General features: G+C 34.6%; 1 protein-coding gene across 1 annotated transcript in view; it reads left to right on the top strand.

The window, feature by feature from the left end:
* Positions 1–27967, top strand: part of LOC121480284 (inositol 1,4,5-triphosphate receptor associated 2-like) — a 120783-nt gene that overhangs the window by 88950 nt on the left and 3866 nt on the right. The window contains 11 exon segments of the mRNA XM_041736733.1: positions 3505–3551; positions 3658–3722; positions 3876–3983; positions 6917–6987; positions 10259–10316; positions 11840–11903; positions 11989–12016; positions 12281–12421; positions 17202–17336; positions 25098–25245; positions 26154–26197. Of these exon segments, the coding sequence (XP_041592667.1) occupies positions 3505–3551; positions 3658–3722; positions 3876–3983; positions 6917–6987; positions 10259–10316; positions 11840–11903; positions 11989–12016; positions 12281–12421; positions 17202–17336; positions 25098–25245; positions 26154–26197 (909 nt within the window).

Genomic DNA, 27967 nt, shown 5'->3' on the forward strand with positions numbered 1-27967 from the left:
ATTTCTTATTATTCTTATTTTTCTACTTAAATATTGAAAAATACTGGTGTGTTTGTGTGTGTGTGTGTGTGTGTGTGTGTGTGTGTGTGGTGTGTGTGCGCATGTGTGCATGGGCATGTGCCTGTGTGGCCTGTGTTTGCTGACCCAGCCCACGGGAGAATATGTCTCACTTTTTTCCATGAGTACCTTGCCTACCCCACCCTACAGTAGATGCTTATTGTCAAAAGCAAATGGGCTGGACCACAGATTTTCATGTAAATGTTATTCAGGTTGATATTTGAATGGCTCAGACAGGAAGAACCCTTTTCCTGCCCTGTGCTATCGACATGTGTTAGTCTCATTGACTTGAACCAATCTTCTTCATGTAAGTAGGTCTGTCATCTGAACTCTCTTTTTCTTGCTTTTAGTCAATTTCTTAACTTTCCTTGGTTTTTAAAATATATCCAGCAGGTTATCTTTTTCATGACCTGCCCAGGTCTTAATGGTTGTTATGTGGGGGTTAGGCTTTCCTGTGGGTCTGGGATACTGGTTTGAATAGCGGTGACTTTTGATGCTGGAAAAAAAGAGCGCATTTGTGGAAAATTTTTGATGAGTTATCTCCCACCCCCAGGCCATATGCACGGACACCCTGAAGAGTTATATTTCCAATTTCATTAATTATAGTTCTAAATTTGTTTTTTTTTCTAAATTTGAAAAAAGAAAACTTCTTTTGTCTAGTTATATTTGTAAGAAGGGGGAAAATGAAAAAAAAAAAAAAAAAAAGAAGGGGGAAAATGCTGTTAGATCAAATGTGAAAACCTAGGATTGACATATGTTGTATATTGGGGTGTCTTCTGATAGTGAGATTTATAAAGACTAATGAATTGGAATATCCAATTGCTTACCTTGCAACTGTTCCAGAACAATATAGTAATGTGTGACTAGTAAATATATGACATTTCTCCAAAATTACAGAATTATTACTTACTTAATCCATAAATATTTTATATTTATCAAAAAGCTTCTCATTAAAATATTTCACATATAAAGTACTAAATAGAAGGGCTTACAGAGAGCATTATAGTAAATGAGACTTCATTTTTAATATAATGGAGGTAAACTGTATTTCTGATGTATTTATTATTTTTACTTTGTTTTTTTTAAGTTTGTAGAAATAATGTGTTTCCTTTCCCCCCATATTAGAAGCCAGTTTAATTAAACAGAAAATGACTGCATTCTCTTTTATACCTCTTAAGTTCAGATCTGTAACCCTCATAGGTGAAAGAAGTATTTTTCTGACGAAATTAGCTTTTTAGTGCAATATAATTATTATATATGTATTAATGATAGTACAGTAGTAAGTCATTTCAAGACATATATAATCAAATTTTTATATGATATGGGGTGTTAAGTGGGCCTGATTGTTAAATTCTTATTAAGGAATAAATCCTTATTGACTTTTATGAAGTATAATACTTGATGCAACTGAAGGATATTAATATTTTCTGATTTTTATAGCTTCATTTCTTTTTTTTTAAGAGTTTATTTATTTACTCATGAGAGAGACATAGGCAGAGGGAAAAGCAGGCTTCCTCTGGGGAACCTGAGGCAGAACTCCATCCTAGGACCCTGAGATCATGCCCTGAGCCAAAGGCAGGTGCTCAACCACTGAGCCACCCAGGCATCCCTATAGCCTTATTTATTACCTATGTATTGGAATATAGTTAAATAAGACTATATTAATTATAATGCAATCTATTAAATATTTTAATGATAAGGCTATCATCATTTACCTGTAGCTTCTAAAGTACAGTTCTCTTCAAAATGTAATTCAAATATTACCCCACTCTGTTTTGTGCATACTACTTTCCTCTGTGGAATGCTGCCTATAATTTATGATATATTTGTCTTCCTGACTGGGCCACAAACTCCTCTGGGACAAGGACTGTACTTCTGTGAGTCTCCAGCCTCTGTCACTGCGCCTGGGACAAAGTGGGCCTTTGATGAAAGTTGTTGAATTAAATCAGGCTGATGTCATGAGGGGCTTCAAGCACACAGGGTCTGACTCAAAGATATTTAAAGCAGAGAGAAAAAGAAATAGAATAGAGATGGTCTAACATTGATATGTAGGAAGATTAGGCATAAATTCTTGCTTTGCAAGTTTGTGGATTTTTCTAAACATTAGAGTTGAACATTTTAAATGCTTATGTTTAAATCATCTACTAGTGTAAGACAATAATTGGGAAGTCTCACCAACAGCCTGGGTTAGGGTATCTCAGAGACAGTTCTGTTTATGGTGGAGAGGACACTGTAGTTAGTTGAACTGACATGACACCACTATTCAGAAAACCCCCAGGAAATTACTTTATTCACTGCCTTTACTTTCTTTACCTGAAATAAGCAAATATTTTCTTGCCAAAAGCCACTTCCAATGGTTGTTGGGAGAATTAAATAAAATGATTTATAAAAGGGCTTCTGTACATTTTAAATTCTGTCCCTATATTGCATAACTACATATTCTGCAAACTCTTACTAAACCTATATTTTTTGTGATGATAGTCAATATTTTCTGGGGTAGATTCTAAATACTGTGTGTGATACACAGCATCCTTCCATTAAAACCTGTTGCTGGTTTGTGACTGTTAATACGTTCTCTGCTTGATTATAGAATATTGAATGTCTTCATCTTTTCATTGCTTGTGTAGATTTTTGATATGTTGAAATGGTTTCAGTTTTCAATATTAAATTCCTACATAAACCAAATAATACTGAAAATATACTTATTAGAAACATATTATTAAAGGGTAAACCATGTTCCCACTATATTATTTGAGAGTAAGGAACTAATCAGTCCTAATGTCCTAAAGTTCCCCCTAAATTAGGAACTTCTAATCAAGATTAAGAAGTTCAAATAAGACTTTCAAACACTTGCCCTGGCAGGCTAGGACCACAATTCTGTTAAGCTCCTTTTGAGCACCAAGTAATTGGTGCTGACGTTGAGATAATCCCTCAGATCTTTGAGAATGGGATTAAGTTTAAAAGGTATTATTTAAAAAAAATAAAAATAAAAAAATAAAAGGTATTATTTGTCTAGCTAGAAGATTGAAAACCATTTTTAAATCACTAGGTCAAAAGTTTTAGGTTGAATAATATTTCCATAAATAGAAATGTTGTGTTATGCCCACATAAAATGTTCTGTTTAAAGACAACTTGACTTAAGTTCATGAAATAAACTCTATCTGCCCTTTAAGTTTAGAATTTGTTTTGCCCGAGAATCTATCAGGTATTCTTTAAATATTGGACTTGTAAATATATTTAAAATTGGATTTTATTTTGCAAGTACAGCTTTGAGAAAGTATGTATATCAATCTGCCCTATCCCATCCATTCCCATATCCTCTTTAAAAGAGCAAAGGTAAATATAGATTCATTTAAAACTGTATGAAAATGTTTGCTTAAAACAACCTCTCTGGAATGGAAAATGTCAAATTGTTGAACTTGTTTTTCCTCTTTTTTCCCCCCTTAGGATAATGGTGTTGAATGCTTGTATTCTGAGAGTGTGCCACAGTCCAGGTTTGCTTGTTTGTCTGTAAATGTGAATTTGAATGCATATTTGGTTAATTTTTAAGGAATTCTTTGGACCTGACACTCTAAAATATTTCCTCCACTCTTTTGATAGAGAATGTTCTACACTGTCATCTCCTGGACATGCTTCATCCACAGAGAGTGCTGTGACTTCAAGTGGTGAGTGACTTGGAAAAGATATAAAAATAGAGTATTATTATTATAACTACAAGTTTGGTTTCTGTGAACTCTTGAGGTAAGTGCAAATGAAAAGAACATAGGCAAATAATTTTTTGCATAGTGTTCATGCTGTTAGTTTCTTCCTGCTGATAGATTCTGGGTCAGAAATTTTGAATATGGCTTCTGGTGACCTTGACTGTAAATCACTCTGTGAGAAAGAGGAAGATACAAGATCAGCTTCTGCTATGATAGAGATCACAGGTAAGCTATTGAAGTATTCAAATATAGTTTCCATTCCAAAGCAGCAAGCAAACCTGTAAGCTACTGGAGCAACTATCCTCATAGCTAAGTAATATTATTTTATTTTAAAAATTGAAGATATACTCTGGGGAAAAGAAGTCCAAGAGGTAATTGTAGTCTTCATATACTATAATGTTGCCATTTCCCCCCAGTTCTATAGATAGAACAAAAATTATAATATATTTTGACAGGACTTAAGTATTTCCTCACGGCAAAGATTGACTGGATACAACTAGGTCTTAACTGTGGCACAGATGTAGAATCACCTGCTTAGGAAATTCTCGGAATCTTGGGGTGCCTCAGTTGTTTAAGTGTCTGACTCCTGATTTTGCTCAGGTGGTGATCTCAGGGTCATAAAATCAAGCCCTGCACTGGGCTCCACCCTGAGCATTGAGCCTGTTTAAAATTCTCTCTCTCTTCTCTCCCTCTCCCTTGCCTTTCTGCCACTCTACACTCACATCCGTGTGCACACTTTCTCTTAAAAAAAAAAAAAATTCTCAGAATCCTAATTAGAATCTGGCTGAAAGGTTGGGCAAATTTGTGATAGTCCACTAAGGAGGCGAAAGAATTAACTAGATAATATGTTGCATCCTTTTTTTTAACTACTTCAGTCTGAAAACAAAGTAGTTATTCTCAACCATTCACACTGAGACATCACTACAGTTGACACTTATGGGAAGCACATAGGTTCCCATTCCCACCCCCATCCCCCCAAAAAATAATCCTATTCTTTGATCTTGACAGTTCAGTTGAGATATAGACGCTAAACTAAAGGGAGCTGTAAAATTGTAGAAATGGAATCCATTCTTTATGAATGGAAGAGTATCTTCATATTTCAGCTTAAGCTGAAAAAGAAATTTTAATTAGAACTACACCAAGATACCATTTTTAACCAGTCATGTAGACAAAGATGCAAAATTTTGATTACACTCTATTGGATAGATTATAGAGGAAAAAGTAAATCTCATACATTTCTGTAGGGAATGTAAATTATTGGAATTAATAGGAAGGGGAATTTGCTAATATCTACCAAAATGTTAAATGTACATATCCTGTGATAAAACAATCTGTTTTCTGGAATTTATCCTATAGATCTAAATACTCAAATGACTTGTAGAAGTTTCTATATTTCAGTTTTGTCTATAAGAACAAATTCTGGAGATAAAGTTAATTATCAAAAGAAACCTAGTTGTATATATTGGCATCTCCATGTAATAGAATGCTAACATCCATCCATAAAATGTATATAAGGAAACTTTCTTAGAAAGATATCGAAGAGTGATGCCTGGATGGTTCAGCGGTGAGGTGTCTGCCTTTGGCTCAGGGTGTGATCCCAGATTCCCCAGGATTGAGTCCCACATTGGGCTCCTTGCATGGATCCTGCTTCTGCTCCCTCTGCCTGTGTCTCTGCCTCTCTTTCTGTATCTCACATGAATAAATAAATAAAATCTTTTACAAAAAAGATATCAAAGAATTACTGTCTCTTAAAAACAAAAAAAACACCAAGGGGCACCTAGGTGGCTTAGTCAGTTAAGTGTCTGCCTTCAGCTCAGGTCATGATCCCAAGGTCCTGGGCTCCCTGCTCACTAGGGAATCTGCTTCTCCCTCTTCTTCTGCCTCTTTCCTGGCTTATTCTCTCTTATTCTCTCTTTCTCTCTCAAATAAATAAATACAATCTTTTTAAAAAACCCAAATATAGAACATGTATTGCATGTAAAATTTTGTGGGAAATAAAAAGGATAGAAAGAAGTTTTAAGTATGCATAAAGTGGGATCCCTGGGTGGCGCAGCGGTTTGGCGCCTGCCTTTGGCCCAGGGCGCGATCCTGGAGACGGGGGATGGAATCCCACGTCGGGCTCCCGGTGCATGGAGCCTGCTTCTCCCTCTGCCTGTGTCTCTGCTTCTCTCTCTCTCTCTTTGTGTGACTATCATAAATAAATAAATAAAAATTAAAAAAAATAAGTATGCATAAAGTATCTCTGAAAGGCTAACCAAAAATTAAGTAACATCGTCTATGGAGAGGGGAAGTAGGTTTCTTGTAGGCATGCATGGGAGGGAAAATTCTTATCGTAAAATGTCTTACACTTTAAAATTTATGGACCTTATGAATCTATTATCTGTCTTAAAAGTTAATGAAAAATTAAAATAAAATATTCATCAGGAAAAGACACTTTATTTCTGAAGGAAATGGTTACTGTTTTGTTCTTATTTCCATATACATTTTAAAAGTATAATACATTCTTTATTTTGTTTTCCTAAAAAGAAACAAAACCTATTTATAGTTGCTGACCTTTGTGCTTGCACTGAACTAAATTCAAGACAATGGATCATGTAAAGAGGAAAATCATTATCAAGTACATTACAGTACAAATACACAAAAATAAAGGGAAATTACAAAGAGGAATGGCATAAATTAAAAGTGCTTTGTTTCTTAGTTTGATGACTTTTTTTAGAAAGATACCATGTTTTAGAAGGATATCACACTTGGTTATCAGTCTTACATCTGTAATTTAAAAAAAAAAAAAACCTGTTTGTCAAGCTGATTGTTCATCCTTCCTTCATTCAGTTTCTATAAGTATACTAGTAATATGTTTGATTTTTTTAAAAGCAGTAACAGCCTTTAAAAAGATTTTTTAAATAATTACTTGAAGGCCATTTACATGGTTATTCATTTCTATTAAAAAATCTTATATGGCTAGCTTCCTTGGGAACCTTAACTGTTCTAATCCTATTTTTAATCAGTGGACACATTTAAAGTTTTTTAATATATAATTTGTCTCACATGTTAAGGTCTTTGCCACTTACTAGTCTGCTCATATTGCACCCTTACTATTTCTTCCTCTTTTACTTGTTACTGTTCAGGCAACTATTTAGTGTGTTCCCATTTTCTCATAGGCAAAAGTCCAGTTCCTGAGAATATTGCATTCCAAGGCTCTGTGAGTGAGGACAAAACCATGTTAAATCTGGTAAGGAAATATGCATATTTTGACAGTAAGAGTAATGATATATTACAATGGTAGAACTGACCCTTTAAGTTTGCAAAATACTCTTAAAAGCACTATCTCAAAATGTCAAAATATTATGAAGTTAATAGAATTTAATTGTCCCAGTGTTTTATAGATGAGAAAGTTGGTGCCAAAGAGTCCTTGTGACTTGTCCAAGGTCACACAATAGAGTCAAAGCTAAAACCTCCTGACTCACATTGTTCTTTCTTTTTCTTTTCTTTTTTTAAAAATATTTTATTTATTTATCTATGAGAGACACAGAGAGAGAGACAGAGACACAGGCAGAGGGAGAAGCAGTCTCTCTGTGGGGAGCCTGATATGGGACTCGGTCCCAGGACCCCAGGATCACAACCTGAGCCGAAGGCAGATGCTCAACCACTAAGCCACCCAGATGTCCCTCCACGTTGTTTTATCATTTATCCCTTCATTCATTTATTTATCAAAGGTCTACTGGAAATATCTATCAATAGAGGACTTCTAAGTAAATAAATGCATTAATAAATAAGATTAAATAAGACAGTAATATTTACCTTAAAGATATGTTCTAGAGAGAACATGAAAGAGAACATGTTATAATTAAAGAAAGAAACATACAATTACTCAGTAATATATAGCTACTCAGTGTGGTTAATGATATAAAAGAAAAATGTTTAGGATAAGAGGCCAGGTGTCATAAAGGAAGTACTTTGTGAATGGTATCAAATGCTATCCAGGCACCTGGAAAACAGCTATAAAACATTATTTAAATGTTTATAGGGACACCTGGGTGGCTCAGTGGTTGAGCATCTGCCTTCAGCTCAGGTCGTGATCCCAGGATAGAGTCCCACATCAGGCTTCCCCACAGGGAGCCTACTTCTCCCTCTACCTATGTCTCTGCCTTTCTCTCTGTGTCTCTCATGAGTAAATAAATAAAATCTTTTAAAAAAATGTTTATAGAAAAAGTTAAGTTCCTTTCCTTAAAGAGAAGGTTCATTGTCACTAATATGAATTTATAATTATTGAGGAGTAACTTGTAGACTATGGATCCAATTCCATAGCCTACAAGTTTCTTCAAGGGTCTTATTTCTGTATTAATATCTCTTTCTATTATATGTATAGAGGTGTGTGTGTGTGTGTGTGTGTGTGTGTGTGTATTGTTGTTTTCCCCTCAGTATATAAACATTGCTTTAATTAGACCCATATGGTTTGAAGAAACAGAGACTCATGAAAGCTAACTCAAGTTAATAGATGGTTGTGGCATAGATACATTTGTGGCAATAGGGTAGATAAAAATGTTATAATATTATAGTCTGAAGGGAGTGAATGATTGGGTATGTGATTTGGGATCATCCTTTATAGTGTAAAGTATATATAGAGTATAATGTTGACTATCTAGCATGCCAGAAGTGGTTACCCCTTCTAAAAAAAATAGAGAAATATTTGAGTCCTCTAATCTTTCATGGTAGTCTTCTGAGAAAAAGAATTTCTTCTCATCATAAAAAAAGATAGAAATAAACTTTAAAATAATGGATTAGAAAATAGAGAAATGCAGATGGAGTACTGGTTATGATGCTATTGTAACAATTTGGACAAAAGATGAAGATAGTAGGAATTTAGTGTGGATGGAGAAGAAAAGAGTAACTTGGGAGAGATTTAAGGGACAGAATTTATAGTACATGGTGACCAATTACCAGGGTAGGGCCTGGGGATGCATGGGAAAATATAAATACTTAGGCTTATGGCTTATCCTACAGACTGAATAGAATATCACGAGAATAGGGAGGAAGTAAGAAGAGTAGAATTTGGGGGGGGGGTGGGTAAAATAAGATTAGTTTAAGTCAAATTTCAGTTTGATGTGAGACCCCAGTATTCTGAAAGATTATATAGATAGCTATATACCTATATTCATAAACTCATTCCTAGGACTTTTAGGAGCAGACACACATTTTTGAGTTACCAGCGAATAAAAACAAGTACGTGTGTGCAAAGGACTCTGGCAGGCAGGAAGAGAGTACTAACAATAATGGACTCTAGATGATTCCATCATCTGACAAAAGAAGGCAATGGTAGAGGAAATTCAGAAGGAGCTACTGTAGCAATAGGAGGACATCAGGAAATGAAAATCAAGGAAAGAAAAATCTTCAAGGAGGAGAGGATTATAGATTATTTTAGATGCTACAGTGAAGTCAAGTAAGATAAAGAGTGAATATTTTCCATCGAATTTGGTGATAGAGAGTTCCCTGATAACTGGGGAGGGAGGTTTTCTTGGAGTGTTGCCTATAGGGATAGATAAGAGCTAAAAAACTGGAAATAGCAACCCATGGACAATTCTTCCCAGAAGAAGCATGATCATAAAGGATAGGATTGGAAGAAGATGGTGTATCTGGAAGAGGTCAGGGTGTTGAGGGAGGATTCAGAAAACTTAAGAATATTTGGGTGTTGATAAGAATGATCCAATGCTTTACCTCTATTATTGCATTTGTTATTTTTTATCAAAATCTTAGCTTCAATTTTCTAAAAGTTACATGACATGTTATCACTGGCTCTATCAAGGAATTTTGTCTTAGACTTTTTTTCATGGAAAGCTTCTAAGAATGTTGAATAATTATCACCATAAAAATGATTTTATACCTATAGCTTTCTCATTAGCTTTCCCCAGGTAGTATAATACAACCCTCGTATGGTCTTTCTCAAAGTATCGATGTATCTGTAGGATATATGGTCAGTGACCTTTAAATGTATTTATATGGAGTAAAAGCCTAACATAATACAGTCCTAGCTGCAGTTTTTGCTACAAGTTCTCCAAGAGTCCATCTAGAAGGCTATGTGTGATAGTCCTAGATGATGCCTACTTCTTTATCCATCTAATCCTACCATTTTATGAAGCGCCAGCATGTTTCTTGTCTGTAGAGACTTCTTATGCTTCTCTAGCCATGATGTCTCTCCCCTCCCTTTGTAGAGCACTTACTTATTCACATCTCATTTATTTGGCAATCAATGCTAGTTTGCCTCATGGTAACCTGTGTCACATTTGCAGCTGTTCATGTGCTTCTGTCTTTTGTACCTCAACTAGATTAGAAACCCCCTTAGAGCCAGTCCTGTTTTCTTCTTAACCCCTAGCTTAGATCTTTGAATACCACAATGTTTTTGATAGAGTAGGTTTAGGAGAGGACAGGAAGTTGGGAAATGATTGGTTATGAAGGATTTCCATTCTATTTACAGCAAAAAAAAAAAAATCTCTTTATGATTTTAGGAAGCCAAAGAGGAACCAGGAACAATAGATGAGCATAGAAAAGAATGTGCTGCAGGAGGTAAGGAATGTTCTCTCCCAACCCCCATGCAAAATTTATTCCTGCTAATATTTTTATGGGTGAAATCTTTCTGAGTAAAAATATGGTGTCTATAATTTTTCATCTCTAGGTAAAATCCAGCCAATAAAATTGATTTCTTGATTCAATTTGTGTCATTTATGAAAAGCCACATTTATCTTGCATTAACTATTAAGCCCCAAAAGACTTGTAATAACTACTACACTATTGTGATCAAAGAACCATGCCAATATTGGTAGTCAATTCTAAGCTCTGCTTTGAGATCTTTTCTATTATCCCATCCCAAAGTAAATAAGACAGTATTTAAAGAATATGTGCTAATATGCTTCCCTCCCAATTTCACCTCCATTAGGATGGAATAATGGATAGAGTTGAGGCCTTGAGGTCACACAGACTATTGGGTTACTCTCTGACTAGCTATGACTTCAGAAGGTTATTAAACCTGAGTGTCAACTTCATCTGCAAAATGGAAATGATGAGTCAAAAAATGAACCTTTACAAGAATATGTCATATGCTAAGTTCTAGACTAAATTCCTTAAATATATAGTTTCATTTAGTTCACCCAAATATCTATGTGGGATAGGTAAGTTGCAGCTCAATTTCCTAGCCTGTACAGTACCTACCACAGGTTTGCTCTGAGGATTGAATAAATTAGGCAAAAAGCAGTTAGAAAAATGTTCTCTAAAAGTTCTCTAAAAGCTACTATAGAAGAATAGTATCATCCTTATTTTGTAGATGGTTTGATGACGTTTTGACTTGTTCCAGGTCACAAAGCTATAAGGATCAAAGATGAGACTTAAACCAGGTTTTTTTCAAATCTAACACTCTTAATAAACTAATATATTGTCTTGTTTATGAAGTTACCACGAAGAGTATCATTAATATGTGTAAAGAGCCCTGTTTTGGGGCTGGCATATAGTAAACTTGTGACAAGTGGTTGATACAATGCTTATTGTTGCTGTTGTTGTTGTTATTATTATTATTATTATTATACTATACTCCTCCTCCTCTTACTACTACTACCACTACTACAATGTCTGCTGCCGCTGTTGCTCTTAACCATTGATCTGAAGGATTAGGGTACTAGGAAGGTATGCATTTAACCATGGAATCAAGTCAAATAAACATTCAAATGCAAAGAGAATAATTGGACTGTTCCTGGAGTCTGAGATATCTTCAGGCTTCAGACTATTCACATACTGATGTGTGAGCCAATGATTTTTTTTCATTTAAATTCATTTTACCAACATATAGTATAACACACAGTGCTCATATCACATCGTGTGCCCTCCTTAATGCTGTTGCCAGGAGCCAATGATTTTAATGACATTGTGGTCCCAATAGCATAGCATAACATCATCTTATATTGAAGCAAATGCATTATTAACTGGCTATTATTTCAGATATTCTTCAGTAAAATGCCTTTGTGTAGTAGAGATTTGATTGAATGTGCCTTCAGCTGGGAACCTTTGTAACCTACTACTATGTTATTACCTTTTAATAGACACTGCTGTTTCCTCTGTTCCTGTAACCACTGTGAAATCAGTTAACTTTAGACAAAGTGACAAGTAAGTTGTTCTTCACATGGCATGCTCACAGCTTTTGCTTTTCTACTGAATTGTGTTTGAATAAATTTTTTGTCTTATCCTACAGCACTTCTGCTAATGAGAAGGAGGTGGAGGTGAGTTTTTTCCCTTTAAGTTAAAAAAAAAAGTTTTTCTGATTCCCTTGTCTATAATCACTTCATACTTTTACATAAGCTGTCATGCGTTTGGTGTCTGGCTGGCTTGGCAGTGATTAAGTGCAGGTAAAGCCAATGTATGCTAGCATTATGTTGCTGGGAGGAAAAAGAAACAGCTCAGCTGTTTATATAATCTGGTATTAAACTGAAATATTTCACTATGTCCAATTTTTTCCCTTCACCCTCACATTATTTTGACAACAGGCCGAATTTCTCAGATTATCTTTGGGATTTAAGTGTGACTGGTTCACCTTGGAGAAAAGAGTGAGGCTTGAAGAAAGATCACGAGACTTGGCCGAAGAAAATCTGAAAAAAGAAATAACTAACTGTTTAAAGCTGTTAGAGGTGAGAATCTTAACATTTGGGAACTACACATTTGAAGATCATACTGTTAATAATGTTTTCAAAGTTAGATACAAGTTTACTATTATGACTAAACCAACACCAGGTACCAAGCCCTGCCTGACTCAAATGTAAATTAATAGGAAACAAAAATTCAGGATCAGGTTAAACTAAAAGATTTACTAATAAAACAAATGCCTTTTAAAGTCATTGTGAGTCACCTGCCTTCCCTCTAGACGTTTGCATAGGTTTCAGGCAGAAGAGTCATCATGCAGGAAACTGAGCAATTGGAGATAATATCTAATTCTAAGTTTCAAAGAAAAGAATCAAATTCTAGTTCCGTTTAATTAACTGAAAAAAGAGAATGGTTGATTTTAGTCTTGTCAGATGATGGGCAAGCCAAGCCCTCTCTAGGTACATAAGTAACAACTATGATTTTTCCATTTTGTGAAATCACCGTAAATATAGAGATTGGCTGGAAAATTAAGAGGGTTATTTTTGGATAAAGAAAATAAAAACTGAGAAACCATGTTCATTTTTATTGTAATAAAAAACATGTAACATCAAAGTTACCATATTAACCATCTTAAGTGTAAGTTAGTTCACTAGTGTTAAGTATGTTCACATTGTTGTAAAACAGATCTCCAGAACTTTTCCATCTTGCATTCTGAAGCTCCATGCCCATTAAACAACTCCCCTGTTCCCCACCTCTCAGCTCCTGCTAACCAGTTTACTTTCTATTTCTATGAATTTGACTACTTCTGATACCTCATATAAATAAAATCATACAGTGTTTGTCTTCTTATAACTGGCTCATTTCACTTAGCATAATATTTTCAAGCTTCATCCATGTTGTAGCATGTGGCAGGATTCTGTTTTAAAGCTGAATAAAATATTTCATTGTAATATATCCTGCATTTCATTTATCCATTTATTTATCAGTGGATGTTTGGATTGCTTCAATCCCTTGGCTATTGTGAGTGATTGCTGCTATGAACATGAGTGTGTATCTCTTTGAGACCCTGCCTTTAATTCTTTTAGAAAGTTTTTTTAAGTTTCTGAAGAACTGTCACATTGTTTTGTGTGGCAATTGTACCATTTTACAATCCTACTAACAGTGCACCAGGGTGCCAATTTCTCCACATCTTGTCCAATATGTACATTTTTTCCTGCTTTTTTGATATTAGCAATACTAATGGGTATAAGGTAGTATCTCATTGTGGTTTGCTTTGCATTTCTCTGATGATTTGTATTGTTGAGCATCTTTTCATGTTTATCATCATGTATACCACCTCTGTATATCATCTCTGAAAAAATGTTTATTCAAGCCTTTTGCCAATTTTGTAATAAGATATTTACTTTATCTTTTCTGTTATTCCATAAGTTGCCTTTCCATTTTGTTGATTATGTTCTTTGATTCACAAAAGTGTTTAAGCTTGATATAGTGGTATTTGTCTATTTTTGGTTTTGTTGCCTGTGCTTTTGGTGTCATATCCAAGAAATTATTGCCAAATCTAATGTCATGAATATTTCCTCCTATGTTTTCTTCTGAAATTACATAGTTTGGATCTTACACTTAGATCTTTAATCCAGTTTGAGTTGATTTTTGAATGTAGTGTAAGATAAGAGTCCACTTTCACTTTTTTGTATATGGATATTAGATATGGACATGGATATGGATATGGATATTGTTGGTTTGCAAGATCCTCGGGAGTTTCCCAGATGTAATCTGAAATTGGCCCTCATTCTCAGAAGGCAGGGAGAAACTGAAGAAAGAGGCAGGTCACTTCAGGTTGGTAGATGGCAGATTTAATAAGCAAAGGAATTTACATATAAGGCTTGTCTTGGTTGGCTGCAAGATGAGTAGATCTCTGTACCCACCCACCAAAACTATAAAGTTTATATAGTTTATATATATACATAACTCAGTTAAGAACTGAGTTATGTATATCATCCAAGTCATCTCAACACCAACCATATCATTATCTCAAGGCTGTATTACAGCTTTGTAATAAGTTTTGAAATCAAGAAGTGTCAGTTCTCCAACTTCGTTCTTTTTCAAATTGTTTTAGCTATTTGGGGTCCTTTGAAACCCTATTGTGAATTTCAGGATGAATTTTTCTATTTATGAAACAAAAAATGCCACTGGGATTTTGATAGGGATTGCATTGAATCTGTAGATAGATTTGAGTAGAATGGACATCTTAAGAAAATCAAGTCTTCTAATCCATGAACACAGGGTGCCTTTCTTTCCTTTTATGTCTTTAATTTCCTTCAGCACTGTTTATAGATTTTAGAATACAAGTCTTTCAGTTCCTTTGTTAGGATTATTCCTGAGTATTTTATTCTTTTTGATTGTACTATAAGTGGAATTGTTTTTTATTGTTGTTCATTTATTTACCCAGAAAATTTTTTTTCTTCCAAATTTTCATTTAAATTCTAGTTACTTAACATATGGTATAATGTTGGTTTCAGGAGTAGAATTTTGTGATTTATTACTAAGTGATATATTACACTTAGTGCTTTTATAGCAAGTGCCCTCTTTAATACCCGTTACTCATTTAGCCCATCCCCCCACCTATCTCCAAAACCCTCAGTTTGTTCTCTATCATTAAGAGTCTTTAAAAAAAAAAAAAAAAAAGATTCTTATGATTTGGGATGCTTGGGTGGCTCAGCGGTTGAGCCTTTGACTCAGGGCATGATCTGGGGTCGCAGGATTGAGTCCCACATCGGGCTCCCCGCGTGGAGCCTGCTTCTCCCTCTACCTACGTCTCTGCCTCTCTCTGTGTGTCTCTCATGAATAAATTAAATCTTAAAATAAATAGCCTTATGATTTGCCTCCATGTCTTTCCTTTTCTCTTTTTTTCCCTTTTCACATGTTCATCTGTTTTGTTTCTTAAATATCACGTATGTGTGAAATCATTTGATATTTGTCTTATCTGAATGGCGTATTTTGCTTACACTTTCTAGTTCTATTGATGTTGTTTAACTGGCAAGATTTCATCCTTTTTATGGCCAAATAATATTCTTTATACCACATCTTCTTTATCCATTTATCAATCATTGGACACTTGGGCTGCCTCCATAGTTTGGCTACTGTAAATAATGCTACAATAAACATAAGGGTGCATATATCCCTTTGAATTAGTGTTTTTGTATTTTTAGGGTAAATACCCAGTAGTGCAATTATTAGACTGTAAGGTAGTTCTATTTTTAATTATTTGAGTAACCTCCACACCATTTTGCACAGTGGCTGCATCACTAATAGTGCACAAAGTTTCCTTTTTCTCCACAACCTTGCCAACACTTGTTATTTTAGAAAGATTGGTTTTAATTCTTCTTCAGATGTTTGGTAGAATTCTCCAGGTGAACCATTCATATGGTTCCATATGGTTTTGGACTTTTCTTTGTAGAGAAATTTTTGATATCTGCTTTCCTCTCCTTACTAGTTACTGGCCTATTCAAAATTTCTATTTCTTCATGATCCAGTTTTGATAAACCATATTTTATTTGGCTAACAATTAACATATTTTCTTCCTTTCCCAACTGAATATGGTTACTTAACTCCAATAGGAAACTGTGTGTCTGACAGTGATCATTCTAGTTGGTTAGCAACTCTTCAGCTGCAACTCATATATATCTGTCTGTTTCAGAAGTGGCTGACATTTATTGAGCATCTAGAGTGTGACAAATAATTTGCATCTACTATCATTCATGTCCAGTATTCCGGGAAAGGAATTCCTGTAATTGTCTCCATCTGGCAGATGAGGGAAGAACAAATCAGAAATGACTTAGTATTTTTAGATTTAGAATTCAACATAGAGTCAATGATGCTTTATAATTTTATTTACACAACTTTTCCTTTTTTAAAAAAGATGTAGTTATTTATTTGAGAGAAAGAGAAACCATGGGGACGGGGGAGGGGAGGACAGAGGAAGAGGGAGAAACAGTCTTAAGTAGACTCTGCTCTGAGTGTGGAGCCCAACATGGGGCTCAATCTCATGACTGTGAGATCATGATCTGAGCTAAAACCAAGAGTCGGACATTTAACTGACTGTGCCACACAGGTGCCCCTACTTTTCCTTTTTAAAATAATATACAAAATTTATAGTATTTTAGATTTGGGCAAGTCTTAGAAAATTGCTCATGGTCACATAGCTAATAAGCAGTGGCTTGTTTGCTTCTGAAACTGCTGTCCCCTTAATTCTGTCTCCACCCTAGTGAGATGGATGGTTCTCCATTAGGACAGCCATCATCTTGGATCAAGGGCACCAATTTAAAAGAAATATTCAAAGGCAGTGAAGACATACCCATCTAGCTAGCTCAATAATGCTTTGCCATCAATGGAAGAGTGAGTAGTCAGAGCCATATCTAAATCTAGTATGTTTTCAGTACTTTAATTAAAAGTTCAAACCATGCTCCTCATATAATACATTTGACTCATTCATAAGCATAATTTCTTTATCATTACCAATTAAGTATATCCCAATCTGTTAATTGTGGAAAGTGATGTAAACGTTCAAGAGGAAATGGCAAATTCAGGAAGGAAGGAAGAGATTGATACTAGATATAAAAGGTTTTGTGAACATCTGCATAGGTCTGCTTAATAGCCAACAAAGAAATTCATATTTCAATATCATTATTCATTATCGGTCTTTGCTGATCCTTTTCACTTTATACAAAGATAAATGAGATGTAATCTTCATTAACAACATAGTCATTGTTAGAATCACTTGCTGAATACTTGTGTTGGATATATTTTAATACTTTGCTTTCTGTACAGTCTTTAACACCACTTTGTGAAGATGACAACCATGCCCAGGAAATTGTTAAGAAGCTGGAGAAGAGTATAACATTCCTTAGTCAGTGCACTGCACGAGTGGCCAGTAGGGCTGAGATGCTGGGAGCCATTAATCAGGTAATCTGTTTCCATTTCTTTAGCTAACTGAAATTACTAAAAAGATTTATTTTCCCTGAGATTATGGATTACATTTCTTTTTTTCTATGGATTACTAAGAAAAAGTTTTAAAAACGATTTCTGTGTTGTATAGGACAGTATGTGTTTAATATAGAGAAAATGGAATCTGTAAATAAAAATGTAAAAAAAAAAAAAAAACCTCTCATAATTGCATTAGGCAGTGACAATCATCCAAATAATCTTTTCCACACATCAGTTTCATACATTCTCCTTTCTCTTCAAATCATCATCATGTCCTTTCCCATCTTCTCTGTCAAATGACTGCTTCCTGCCTCAGTGAGAACATTGAGTCATTCAGAGGGGAACTGCCACAAATTCCAAACCTAGTAACATCTGAACCCTCATGCTTTTTCCTTCTTCCTTGTACAAATTATAAGTTGTCTCTAATCCTATCTAAGGCTAACCATCTCACCTATATGCCAGAACCCATTCCTCCTAATTTACTCAGAATCTTGGGCTCATATTCTCCTTACTTTCCTCCATCTTCAATTTTCCCCATTACATTGAACCATTCCCATGAGTACACAAATATGTTGTTTTTGAGATTGGAAAAATAACATAAACACAAGCAAAATCATCTTTGACCCTTTCTCTTCTACCACCCTTTTTCTCTGCTCCCATTTATAGCAAATTTCCTCAGCATAATTATACTCACTGTCTCCAATTTCTCTCCTCCCATTCACTCTGAAATCTACTCTAATTGGCCTTAACATACTCATTTTCCTTAGTTGATCTGCTATATTAATCATGGTTGAGCTCTTCCTCGTCCTGGAAATACTGTCCTCACTTGACATCCAAATACCACATTCTCCTGTTTTTTTTTTTCTCAACATCATGGGTCATGCCTGTCCAGGCTCCTGTATGGGTCCCACTGTTCTCCCTAGCTTCATAATACCCATGGGCTGTACGGCACCACCCTTGTACATGTGATGTCCATCTTCCTTCAATCCCATATCACCCAGTGTTGTCAGCTGATGACTCCCAAATTCACATGCTTATCCTAAACCTTCGCCTTGAGTTTCAAACTAGAATATACTACTATGGATGCAGCATTTCACTTGGATGTTTGACAAACTCAAACAATACATACAAAAATGAACTGCTTAAAGTATCTCCAAAACCTTTTCCACACATAATATTATCTTAATCAAAGTTGATCAGATTAGAAATCATTAGGAATAATTCTCAAAAATTTTCTCTCACAATTCACTTCTAATCCTACAGAAGATCATAATTACTCTACCATCAGAATAAATCCTGTTTACTCCACCATGAGAATTCAGCTGCTTATTTTCCTCTCCACTGCTATCACCTGATCTAAACTACCATTCTACTTTTGTGGATTAATACAATTATCTTCCTAAATGGTTGCCTTGTTTCCATTCAAACCCTGTACTCTCTGCAACATAGTCCGTTCTCCATAAAACAACCAGAATAATCCTTCTAAAATTTAAGGCAGATCATGTTTCTTTTGGGTTCAAAGTCCTCCAGTAGCTCCTCACTTTTTTTCAGAATAAAACCCAAAGTCCTTATGATGGCTTAAAAAGATCTACATAATTTTCCTGCCCTCTCACCTTTTGAAATTTATTTCTTATTATTATCTTCCTGAATTATTGCATTCCAGCCATACTGATCTCTGTTCTGTTCATGAAACATAGGAGTAAACATGTAGTTAGTTCAGAATGTGTTTAAACTTAAATGACCATCAACTTAACATAGACTTAACAAGTTAAGTACTTCTTAACATAGTACTTAACATAGTACTTAGGATGTTATATACAAATTTCATGGTAACCACAAACCAAAAACCTATAATAGATACACAAAAAATAAAGAGAAAGGAATCCAAGCATAACACTAAGGAAAGTCATCAATCACAAGGGAAGAGAGCAAGAGAAGAAAGGAAGAGAGAACTACCAAACAACCAGAAAACAGTTAACAAAATGGCAATAAGTACATATGTAGCAATAATTGCTTTAAATGCAAATGGTCTAAATGCTTAGCAAAAGACATGGGATGACTGACTGAATAAAAAAATAATACCCATCTACATGTCACCTACAAAAGACTCATTTCAGAGCTAAAGACATGTACAGCCTGAAAGTGAAGAGATGGAAAGGAATATTTCATGAAAATGGAAATGAAAAAAGCTGGAATAACAATATTATTAAATCAGACTTTTTTTCAGACAAAACAGACTTTTAAATAGAGACTGTAACAAGAGACAAAGAAAGGCATTACATAATGATAATGCGATCAATCCAACAAGAGGATATGAAATTGTAAATATCTATGTACCCAACATAGAAGCACCTAAATACATAAAGCAAATATTAACAGACATAAAGGGAGAAATTGACAATAATATAATAATAGTAAGGCACTTTAATACCTCACTTACATCAACAGATAGATCATCCAGTCAGAAAATCAATAAGGAAACCATGGCTTTGAATGAGACATTAGACAGATGGACTTAACAGACATATATTAGAACATTCCATCCAAAACTGGAAGAATGCACATTCTTTTCAAGTGCACATGGATCATTCTCCACATTAGATCACGTTAGGCCAAAAAACAAATCTCAATAAATTTAATAAGATTGAAATTGTATCAAGCATGTTTTCTGATCACAACAGTGTGAAACCAAAAATCAATTACAGAAAAAAACTTGAAAAGATACAAACAGCGACATGCTCAGTGGTGGAGTGTCTGCCTTTGGCTCAGGGCATGATCCTGGAGTTCTGGGATCGAGTCCCACATCAGGCTCTGCTTCTCCCTCTGCCTATGTCTCTGCCTCTCCTCCTGTGTTTCTCATGAATAAATAAGTAAATCTTAAAAAAAAAATACACTTGAAGGCTAACCAACATGCTACTAACCAATCAACAGGCCAACAAAGAAGTCAAAGAGGACTTTATAAAGACATGTAAAAATGAATATATAATGGTGTAAAATCTTTGGGATGTAGAAAAAGCAGGTCTAAGAAGGAATTTTAGAGTTTATACAGGCCTACCTCAAGAACCAAGAAAAATCTCAATCTAATCTTATACCTAAAGGAACTAGGAAAAGAACAAAGTCCAAGGTTAGTAGCAGGGAGGAAACAATAAAGATCAAAACAGAAATAAATGAAATAGAGACCAAAAAAAAAAAATCAATAAGACCAAGAGATGTTTCTTTAAAAGATAAGGAGAATTGATAAGTTTCAGCCAGACTCATTAAGGAAAACAAAGAGGCTCAAAATCCAGGAACAGAAGAAATAACAACTGACATCACAAGAATACAAAGGATAAGAGACTATATAAAATATTATATACCAACAAATTGGACCACATAGGAGAAATAGATAAATTCTTCAAAACATGCAATCTTCCAAAACTGAATCAGGAAGACCTAGAAAATCTGAACAGAAAGATGTAATGAAATTAATCAGCGAAGTAATGAAATTGAATCAGCAAAGGAAACAACAAATGTAAAAGGTAACCTTTTGAATGGGAAAATATATTTGCAAATGACATATCTGATGAAGGGTTAGTATCCAAAATTTATAAAGAACTTATCAAACTCAATACCCTCAAAACAAATAATCCAGGTGAGAAATGGACAGAAGACATAAATAGGCATTTTTCCAAAGAAGACATCCAGATGGTTAACAGACAAAAGATGCTCAACATCACTCATCATCAGGGAAATAAAAATCAAAACTACAATGAGATACCACCTCACACCTCTCAAAATGGCTAAAATTAATAACACAGGAAACAACAAATGTAGGTGAGGATGTGGAGAAAGGGGAACCTTTTATAGTGTTGGTGGTAATGCAAACTGATGCAGTCACTCTGGAAAACAGTGTGGAGTTTCCTCAAAAAGTTAAAAACAGAACTACTCTATGCCCCAGCAACTGCACTACTAGGTATTTACCCAAAAGATACAAAAATACAGATTCAAGGTGATATGTGTAACTTGATGTTTATAGGAGCATTATCAACAATAGCCAAATTGTGGAAAAGCCTAAGTGTCCATGGACTGATGAATGGGTAAAGAAGATGTGGTATACATACACAATAGAATATTACTCAGCCAGCAAAAAAATCAAATCTTGCCATTTACAATGGAGTGGATGGAGCTAGAGTGTTATTATGCTAAGCAAAATAAGTCAGAAAAAGACAAATACCATATAATTTCACTCATATATGGAATTAAAGAGACAGAACAGATAAACACAGGGGAAAGAAAAAAAAAAGAGGACAGCAAACCATAAAGGAGACTCTTAACTATAGAGAACAAACTGAGGGTTGCTGGAGGGGCAGGGGTGGAGGACAGAGTAAATGAGTGATGAGTATTAAAGAGGGCACTTGTGATAAGCACTGGGTGTTGTGTATAAGTGATGAGTCACTAAATTCTACTGAAACTATAACATATAGTGTAAAATATTACACTATATGTTGAACTAAAATTTAAATAAAAGCTTGAAAGTTTAGGAGTAGATGGCTCCACAGGTAAATTCTTACCAGATATTTAAAGAAGAAGTAGTACCTATTTTCCTCAAACTATTCAAAAAAATAGAAGAAGAAAAGTTTCCAAATTCATTCTATGAGGCCAGCATTACCCTGATACCAAAACCAAAGACACTGCACAAAAGGAAATCTATAGACCAATATCTCTGATGACTATAACTGCAGAAATCCTCAACAAAATATTAACAAACCAAATCCCATAGTATATTAAAAGGATCATTCCTCACGATCAAGTGGGATTTTCTCCAGGTGTGCAAGAATGGTTCAATATTTGCAAATCATTCAACATGATATATCACATTAACAAAATGAAGGTTAAAAACCACATGATCATTTCAGCGGCAGGAAAAACATCTGACAAAATTCAATATCCAGTCATGATTAGAAACTCTCAGCAAAGTGGATTTAGATATACCTCAACATAATAAAGGCCATTAATGAAAAAGCTAACACTGAGTATGGTGAAAAGCTAAAAGATTTTCCTTTAAGATCAGGAATGAGGATCTCTACTGTCACTATTTTTATTCAACATAGAACTGGAAGTTCTAGCCACACCAATCAGACAAGAAAAAGACCTAAAAGGCATCCAGGTTGGTAATGAGGAAGAAGTGTCACTATTTGCAGATGACATGATACTATATATAGAAAACCCTAAAGTAAAGACTCCACCAAAAAAAAATTTTGGAACTAAAAAATGAATTCAGTAAAGCTGTAGTATACATAATCAAGATACAGAAATTGCTTGTGTTTCTATACACTACCAATGAAGTAGCAGAAAGAGAAATTGAGAAAACAATCCCATTTATAATTACACCAAAATTACCAAAAGTAATAAAAAACCTAGGAATAAATTTAACCAAGGAGGTGATAGACCTGTAAGTCTAAAGACTACAAAACACTGTTGAAAGAAATTGAAGATGACACTAATAGAAAGACAGTCCATATTCATGGACTGAAAGAATTGGTATTAAAATATCCACACTCAAAAAAATAAATAAAATAAAATAAAATAAAATATCCACACTCCCCAAAACAATCTACAGAATTAATGCAATTTCTCTTAAAATACCACCAGCATTTTTCACAGAGCTAGAATAAATTATCCTGAGATTAATATGGAGCCACAAAAGACCCTGAATGGACAAAGCAATCTTGAGAAAGAAGAACAAAGTTGGAGATATCATACTCCCAGATTTCAAGATATACTACAAAGCTGTAGTAATTAAAAGAGCATGGTACTGGCACAAAGATAGACACATACATCAATGGAATAGGACAGAAAACCCAAAAATAAACCCACATGTATATATAGTCAAATAATCTACAAAAAAGGAGTCAAGAATATATAAAAGGATAAAAATTTCCAGTTTTAAAATGTCCTGTAGTCGAGGGATGAAAAGTACAGCATAGGAATGCAGCCAATAATATTATAATAATGTTGTATAGTGACAGATGGTAACTACATTTATTATGATGGTGAGCATAGCATAATGTATAGAATTGTCAAATCATTGTATTGTACACTTGAAACTAATAAAGTGTATGTCAACTATAATTTTTTTTAAATCCTGAGAAACTTTTTGAGATGTTATAGAACTAAAAATGTTTTTATTTTTATGCTTAATATAGATAGTCTAGCTAGGTGAAAGATGCTAGTTTAGAGATTATTTTCTTTAGAATCTTTCTTTCACTTTTTTCATTTCCTTCTAACCTTCTGGTGTTGCTGTCAAAGTTTGATGCCATTCTGACCCATGAGCTTTCGTTTATACCTTTTCTTACTTTCCATATTTTAAGACATCCTCTTATCCCTACTGTCCTCTCTTGGTGTGGATTTATTTTCATTCACTGTGGTAAGCTCTGAATGGATATAAGTTGGCAAGTTATGTTCTTGAATTCTTAGAGATCATTTTTTAATTATTTCCTTTTCCACATTTTGTGGAATTTTTCTATGCTTCGAGTTCCTGTTCTTTGCCTTTTGGATCTCCTGAACAGATTCTTTTTCATCTATTTTCTACCTTTGAGGTTTTTTTGCTCTAGTTTCAGGGAGATTTTCTCAACATTACCTTGAAACTTTTTTATTGATTTATGTTTGTCATATTTTTAATTCCTAGACTCTTTATTCTCAGCATGTAGCTTTTTATCTTGTTCTTATTTCATGGATGCAACATTTATTCTTAACTCTCTGAGGATATTACTAGTTTCCTTGAAGCTTTCCTGTAGTTGACCTCTTCCAGCTTGCCCTTTTTCTGTGTTGATTTTCCTCTTTCATGGTCGAAACTTTCCTCTGACTAGTGATGATCCACTATATAGCTGAATGGGAGCTGTATGGTGGGTGGAGAAGGTTCTTGTTGGCTCTGAACTTCACACAAACTGGGATGTTTCACTGGGATACTCTTAATGTCAGTAGTTTTGACTTTTATCTTGCTATGTTAGATTCCTCAGAGGAAATCTTCCAACTACCTCGTTTGCGAGGATAAGCCTGGCTATCAGTGTTTGCAAGCTGGAAGGAGAAATCAAGCTATGTATCTCAGCATTCAATTATGTATACAGACTTTTGCTTAAATCTATTCTTTTCTCTACAATCCATTCACTATCAATGATCTCTTACTGCCCAATCCACAGGCTCTCTGTTTCTCTCTCTCTCTAGATATCCAACGTTGGTGGTCTTTCAGCAAAGTGATGAAGGGAAGTTGCTCAGCTGGTTTGAGTAAGGGAGATCATCTGTGGATCTAATCACTTTTTATGCAGATTTTTTTTTTTTTTTTTACCATTTCTTCTGTTCATATATTTACCTTCACATTTAATTCTTTTTTTTTTTTTCCTTTCACATTTAATTCTAGAGGCACCACTAATTCCTGAGCCTGCATGGCTTTCTGTGGTGCAGTCCAGGTTGCTTGTAGGCTTTCTTACTTTTTTTTTTTTAAGGGTTCAGCTTTTTCAGGTCTTTGTCATTCACCACTAGTTCTGCTAGTTCTTCTACTTAGCAAGCTTTCAAACTTTTGTTATATCTTCTTCTGTTCTCTTCTGTGTCTTCTTTTTTTCAAAAAAAAAAAAACCTTTATTGTCATTTTGGTGAGATTTGGGGATGAAGTGAAGATAGATGCACGTGTCTAATTATCATTTTTAAACTGGATATGAAGAATAGTATTTTCAGGGTAAATTAATTCTCTTTCTTTCCTACTAGGAAAGCCGGGTTAGTAAAGCAGTTGAAGTGATGATTCAGCATGTAGAAAACCTGAAGAGAATGTATGCCAAAGAGCATGCTGAATTAGAAGAACTGAAACAAGTTCTTCTGCAAAATGAAAGGTCTTTTAACCCTCTTGAAGATGAAGGTAATAAAAGTTGAATAGTGTCAGTTGTTTTCCTAACATTCTCTTCTCTCACTCTATCTCTTACTAATTTTTACTACGTCTTTAGTATAAAACCCTTAGGTTAAGATTATGTTACAATAATAACTCATTCCTGTTATTTATATAGCCCAAAGGAAAATGTTAGCTAGAAAACAGATTGGGAGACAAGAAGGATTCTTTGGTAATGACACCAAAAATTCATTAGATTGCTGAGAGAGATTATATTCATCCAACCTATTGAGTTGACTCTAATGTTCTCCAACTTAGGGTATGTTAGAATTGGCTCTTTCTCCACACATAAAGCATAGTAAATTAAGTTAAATGAGCCATTCTCATCAACAATGATTTTCTATTTCTTGAAGGAGGAGTGACTCTGGCTTAGTAAGCTGGCAGATGGATTAGAAAATAAGAAGACATCTGATTTTAGTTATATGTGCTGCCGAAGTGAGCACAAGACATCTGAGATCATAAAAAAATCCCTTAAAATATAAACTTTATATAAATCCTGTAATAGTTTTATTTTAAATAATATTAACTTTTCTGAAAAGAATATTTCAATGATCTGTTCCCTTTTCTAGAAAAAGTAATCATATTTAATAACCTTCTGATGTGTAGTTTTGGATTTATTTATTCAGCATATATTCATTTAGTGTCTCCTATGTGCTGGGGAAGCATTGCGGACATATACAGTGATGTAGAGGACTGTATTTCATCAGTTAAGATGGTAATTGTTATGAATCAACCAATAATAACTGGATATTTTTGCTGCTCAGTAGTCTCTAGGGTCTTAAATATGTTCTGACTATTGCTTTTCTTTGAAAAGAATTGAGACCATTGCAAGAAATTGCTTATGTAATTCCTAAAATGTGCAAATGTGTTTTTCCTTTCAGATGACTGCCAAATTAAAAAGCGTTCATCTTCTCTAAACTCCAAGGTAATTACTAATGGACTTAACAGTCTATCAAATGTTACAGAAGAGATGGTTTTAAAATACTATTTGAAACAATAGTTTTAAATGTAAATCATATATGTTTATGTAGATATGCATGTATGTGTTTAAGTTTATATATGCATGCTTTTGTACTTCTTTGTATATCTTTTAAGTTTTTCTGAAGGCAAGAGGAAAGCCAGATAGTTTCTCTCTCATGTAACACTGGAGTTGGAAATATGCAGTACAAAAATGGTAGAGAGGCTTCACAGAATCCACAGGGCCCAGTATTCTCTCACTGCTTCGTCACCCTCAGCCCTTTGCTTCCACTTCATGGCCTAAGGTGGCTTCCTCAGTGCTGAAGGCTAAGTCCTGGTCATTACATCAAGTCACATTCTAAGAAAAAGGAAGACGTAAAAACAAGTGTTCCCTCTCCATCTAATGATAATTCCTAGAATTCCCAATTAACATTTCCTTTTCATTCTTGGTTGAAAATGAGACTAGAAAATCCATTTTTAATTCTAGAGTTTTGCGGCTTAACTAAAAATCAAGGAGTTCTTTACCAAATAAAAAGGAGGGAAATGGGATATTGAAAGTCAACCAAGCAGTTTTTGCCAGTTTGAAAATCAGGATTTCACAGAATTTTTAAGCAAGAGACTTTCAAATCATTCCATCCAAATCTCTGTCTTTCATAGATGAGGAAAATCACTTTCACAGAAGTTAAGTGATTAGTTATGATCATGTAGTGGGCAGAACCATGGTGAAAAGCCAAATTTCTCGGATTGCAATTTGAAATTCTTGATATTCAGCTAACCTATGAAATTAAATTAGGAACGTTGGTTTAATAAAAGGATTAATCTTAAGCTTCTTTAACTAATTTCCTACATTTAATATATCTTTACTTCCTAAAGTTGTGTTTAAGAATCATATAGTAGGGGCCCCTGGGTGGCTCAGCTCTTTGTGTCTGCCTTCAGCTCAGGTCATGATCCCAGAGTCCTGGAATCAAGCCCCCTTCACTGGGTTGGGGGTTGGGGGCTTACCCCATTCATGCTCTCTCTCTCCCAAAGAAATAGATAAAGTCTTTTTTTAATAAAAGAGTCAGCTAATAGTATACAACATTTTCCTGTGCAAATCTCATGGCTGATAAACAAACACATCAGTTTATCAAAATATCATATCCATCTTTAAATGTGTTAAATGGGAAAAAATGAAACCATGAAAACAAAAGCTACAAAATAGGTGCACATTTATCTCCTCTTGAGTTGAGAAAAGCTCAGCATAAAAGAAATGACAGCAAAAGAAGGATATATTTGGCTGCATTAACAATGAAAAAAAATTTCTTCCAGAATTATCATTAATAAAATTGATATGGGCAAAGATCATAGTTTCCAGAGCAGATATATATGTGATTATTCAGCATTAAAAAAGTGTTCAATGTTACCAGAAAAACTAAACAAGAAACCTTATTTGACTGGCAAAAATTATACTCATCCAGTGTTTTTTTATTTTATTTTATTTATTTATTCATGACAGACACAGAGAGAGAGAGAGAGAGAGAGAGAGAGAGAGAGAGGCAGAGACACAGGCAGAGGGAGAAGCAGGCTCCGTGCAGGGAGCCTGACATGGGACTCGATCTTGGTCTCCAGGATCACACCCCGGGCTGAAGGTGGTGCTAAACCGCTGGGCCACGGGGGCTGCCCTCATCCAGGTTTTGGAGAAGGTAGAATATAAACTGGTACAATATTTCTGGAAGACACTATGGCCATAACAAAATAT

This window comes from Vulpes lagopus, chromosome 21 (assembly GCF_018345385.1).
Source record: "Vulpes lagopus strain Blue_001 chromosome 21, ASM1834538v1, whole genome shotgun sequence".
In the NCBI taxonomy this organism is placed as follows: Eukaryota; Metazoa; Chordata; class Mammalia; order Carnivora; family Canidae; genus Vulpes; species Vulpes lagopus.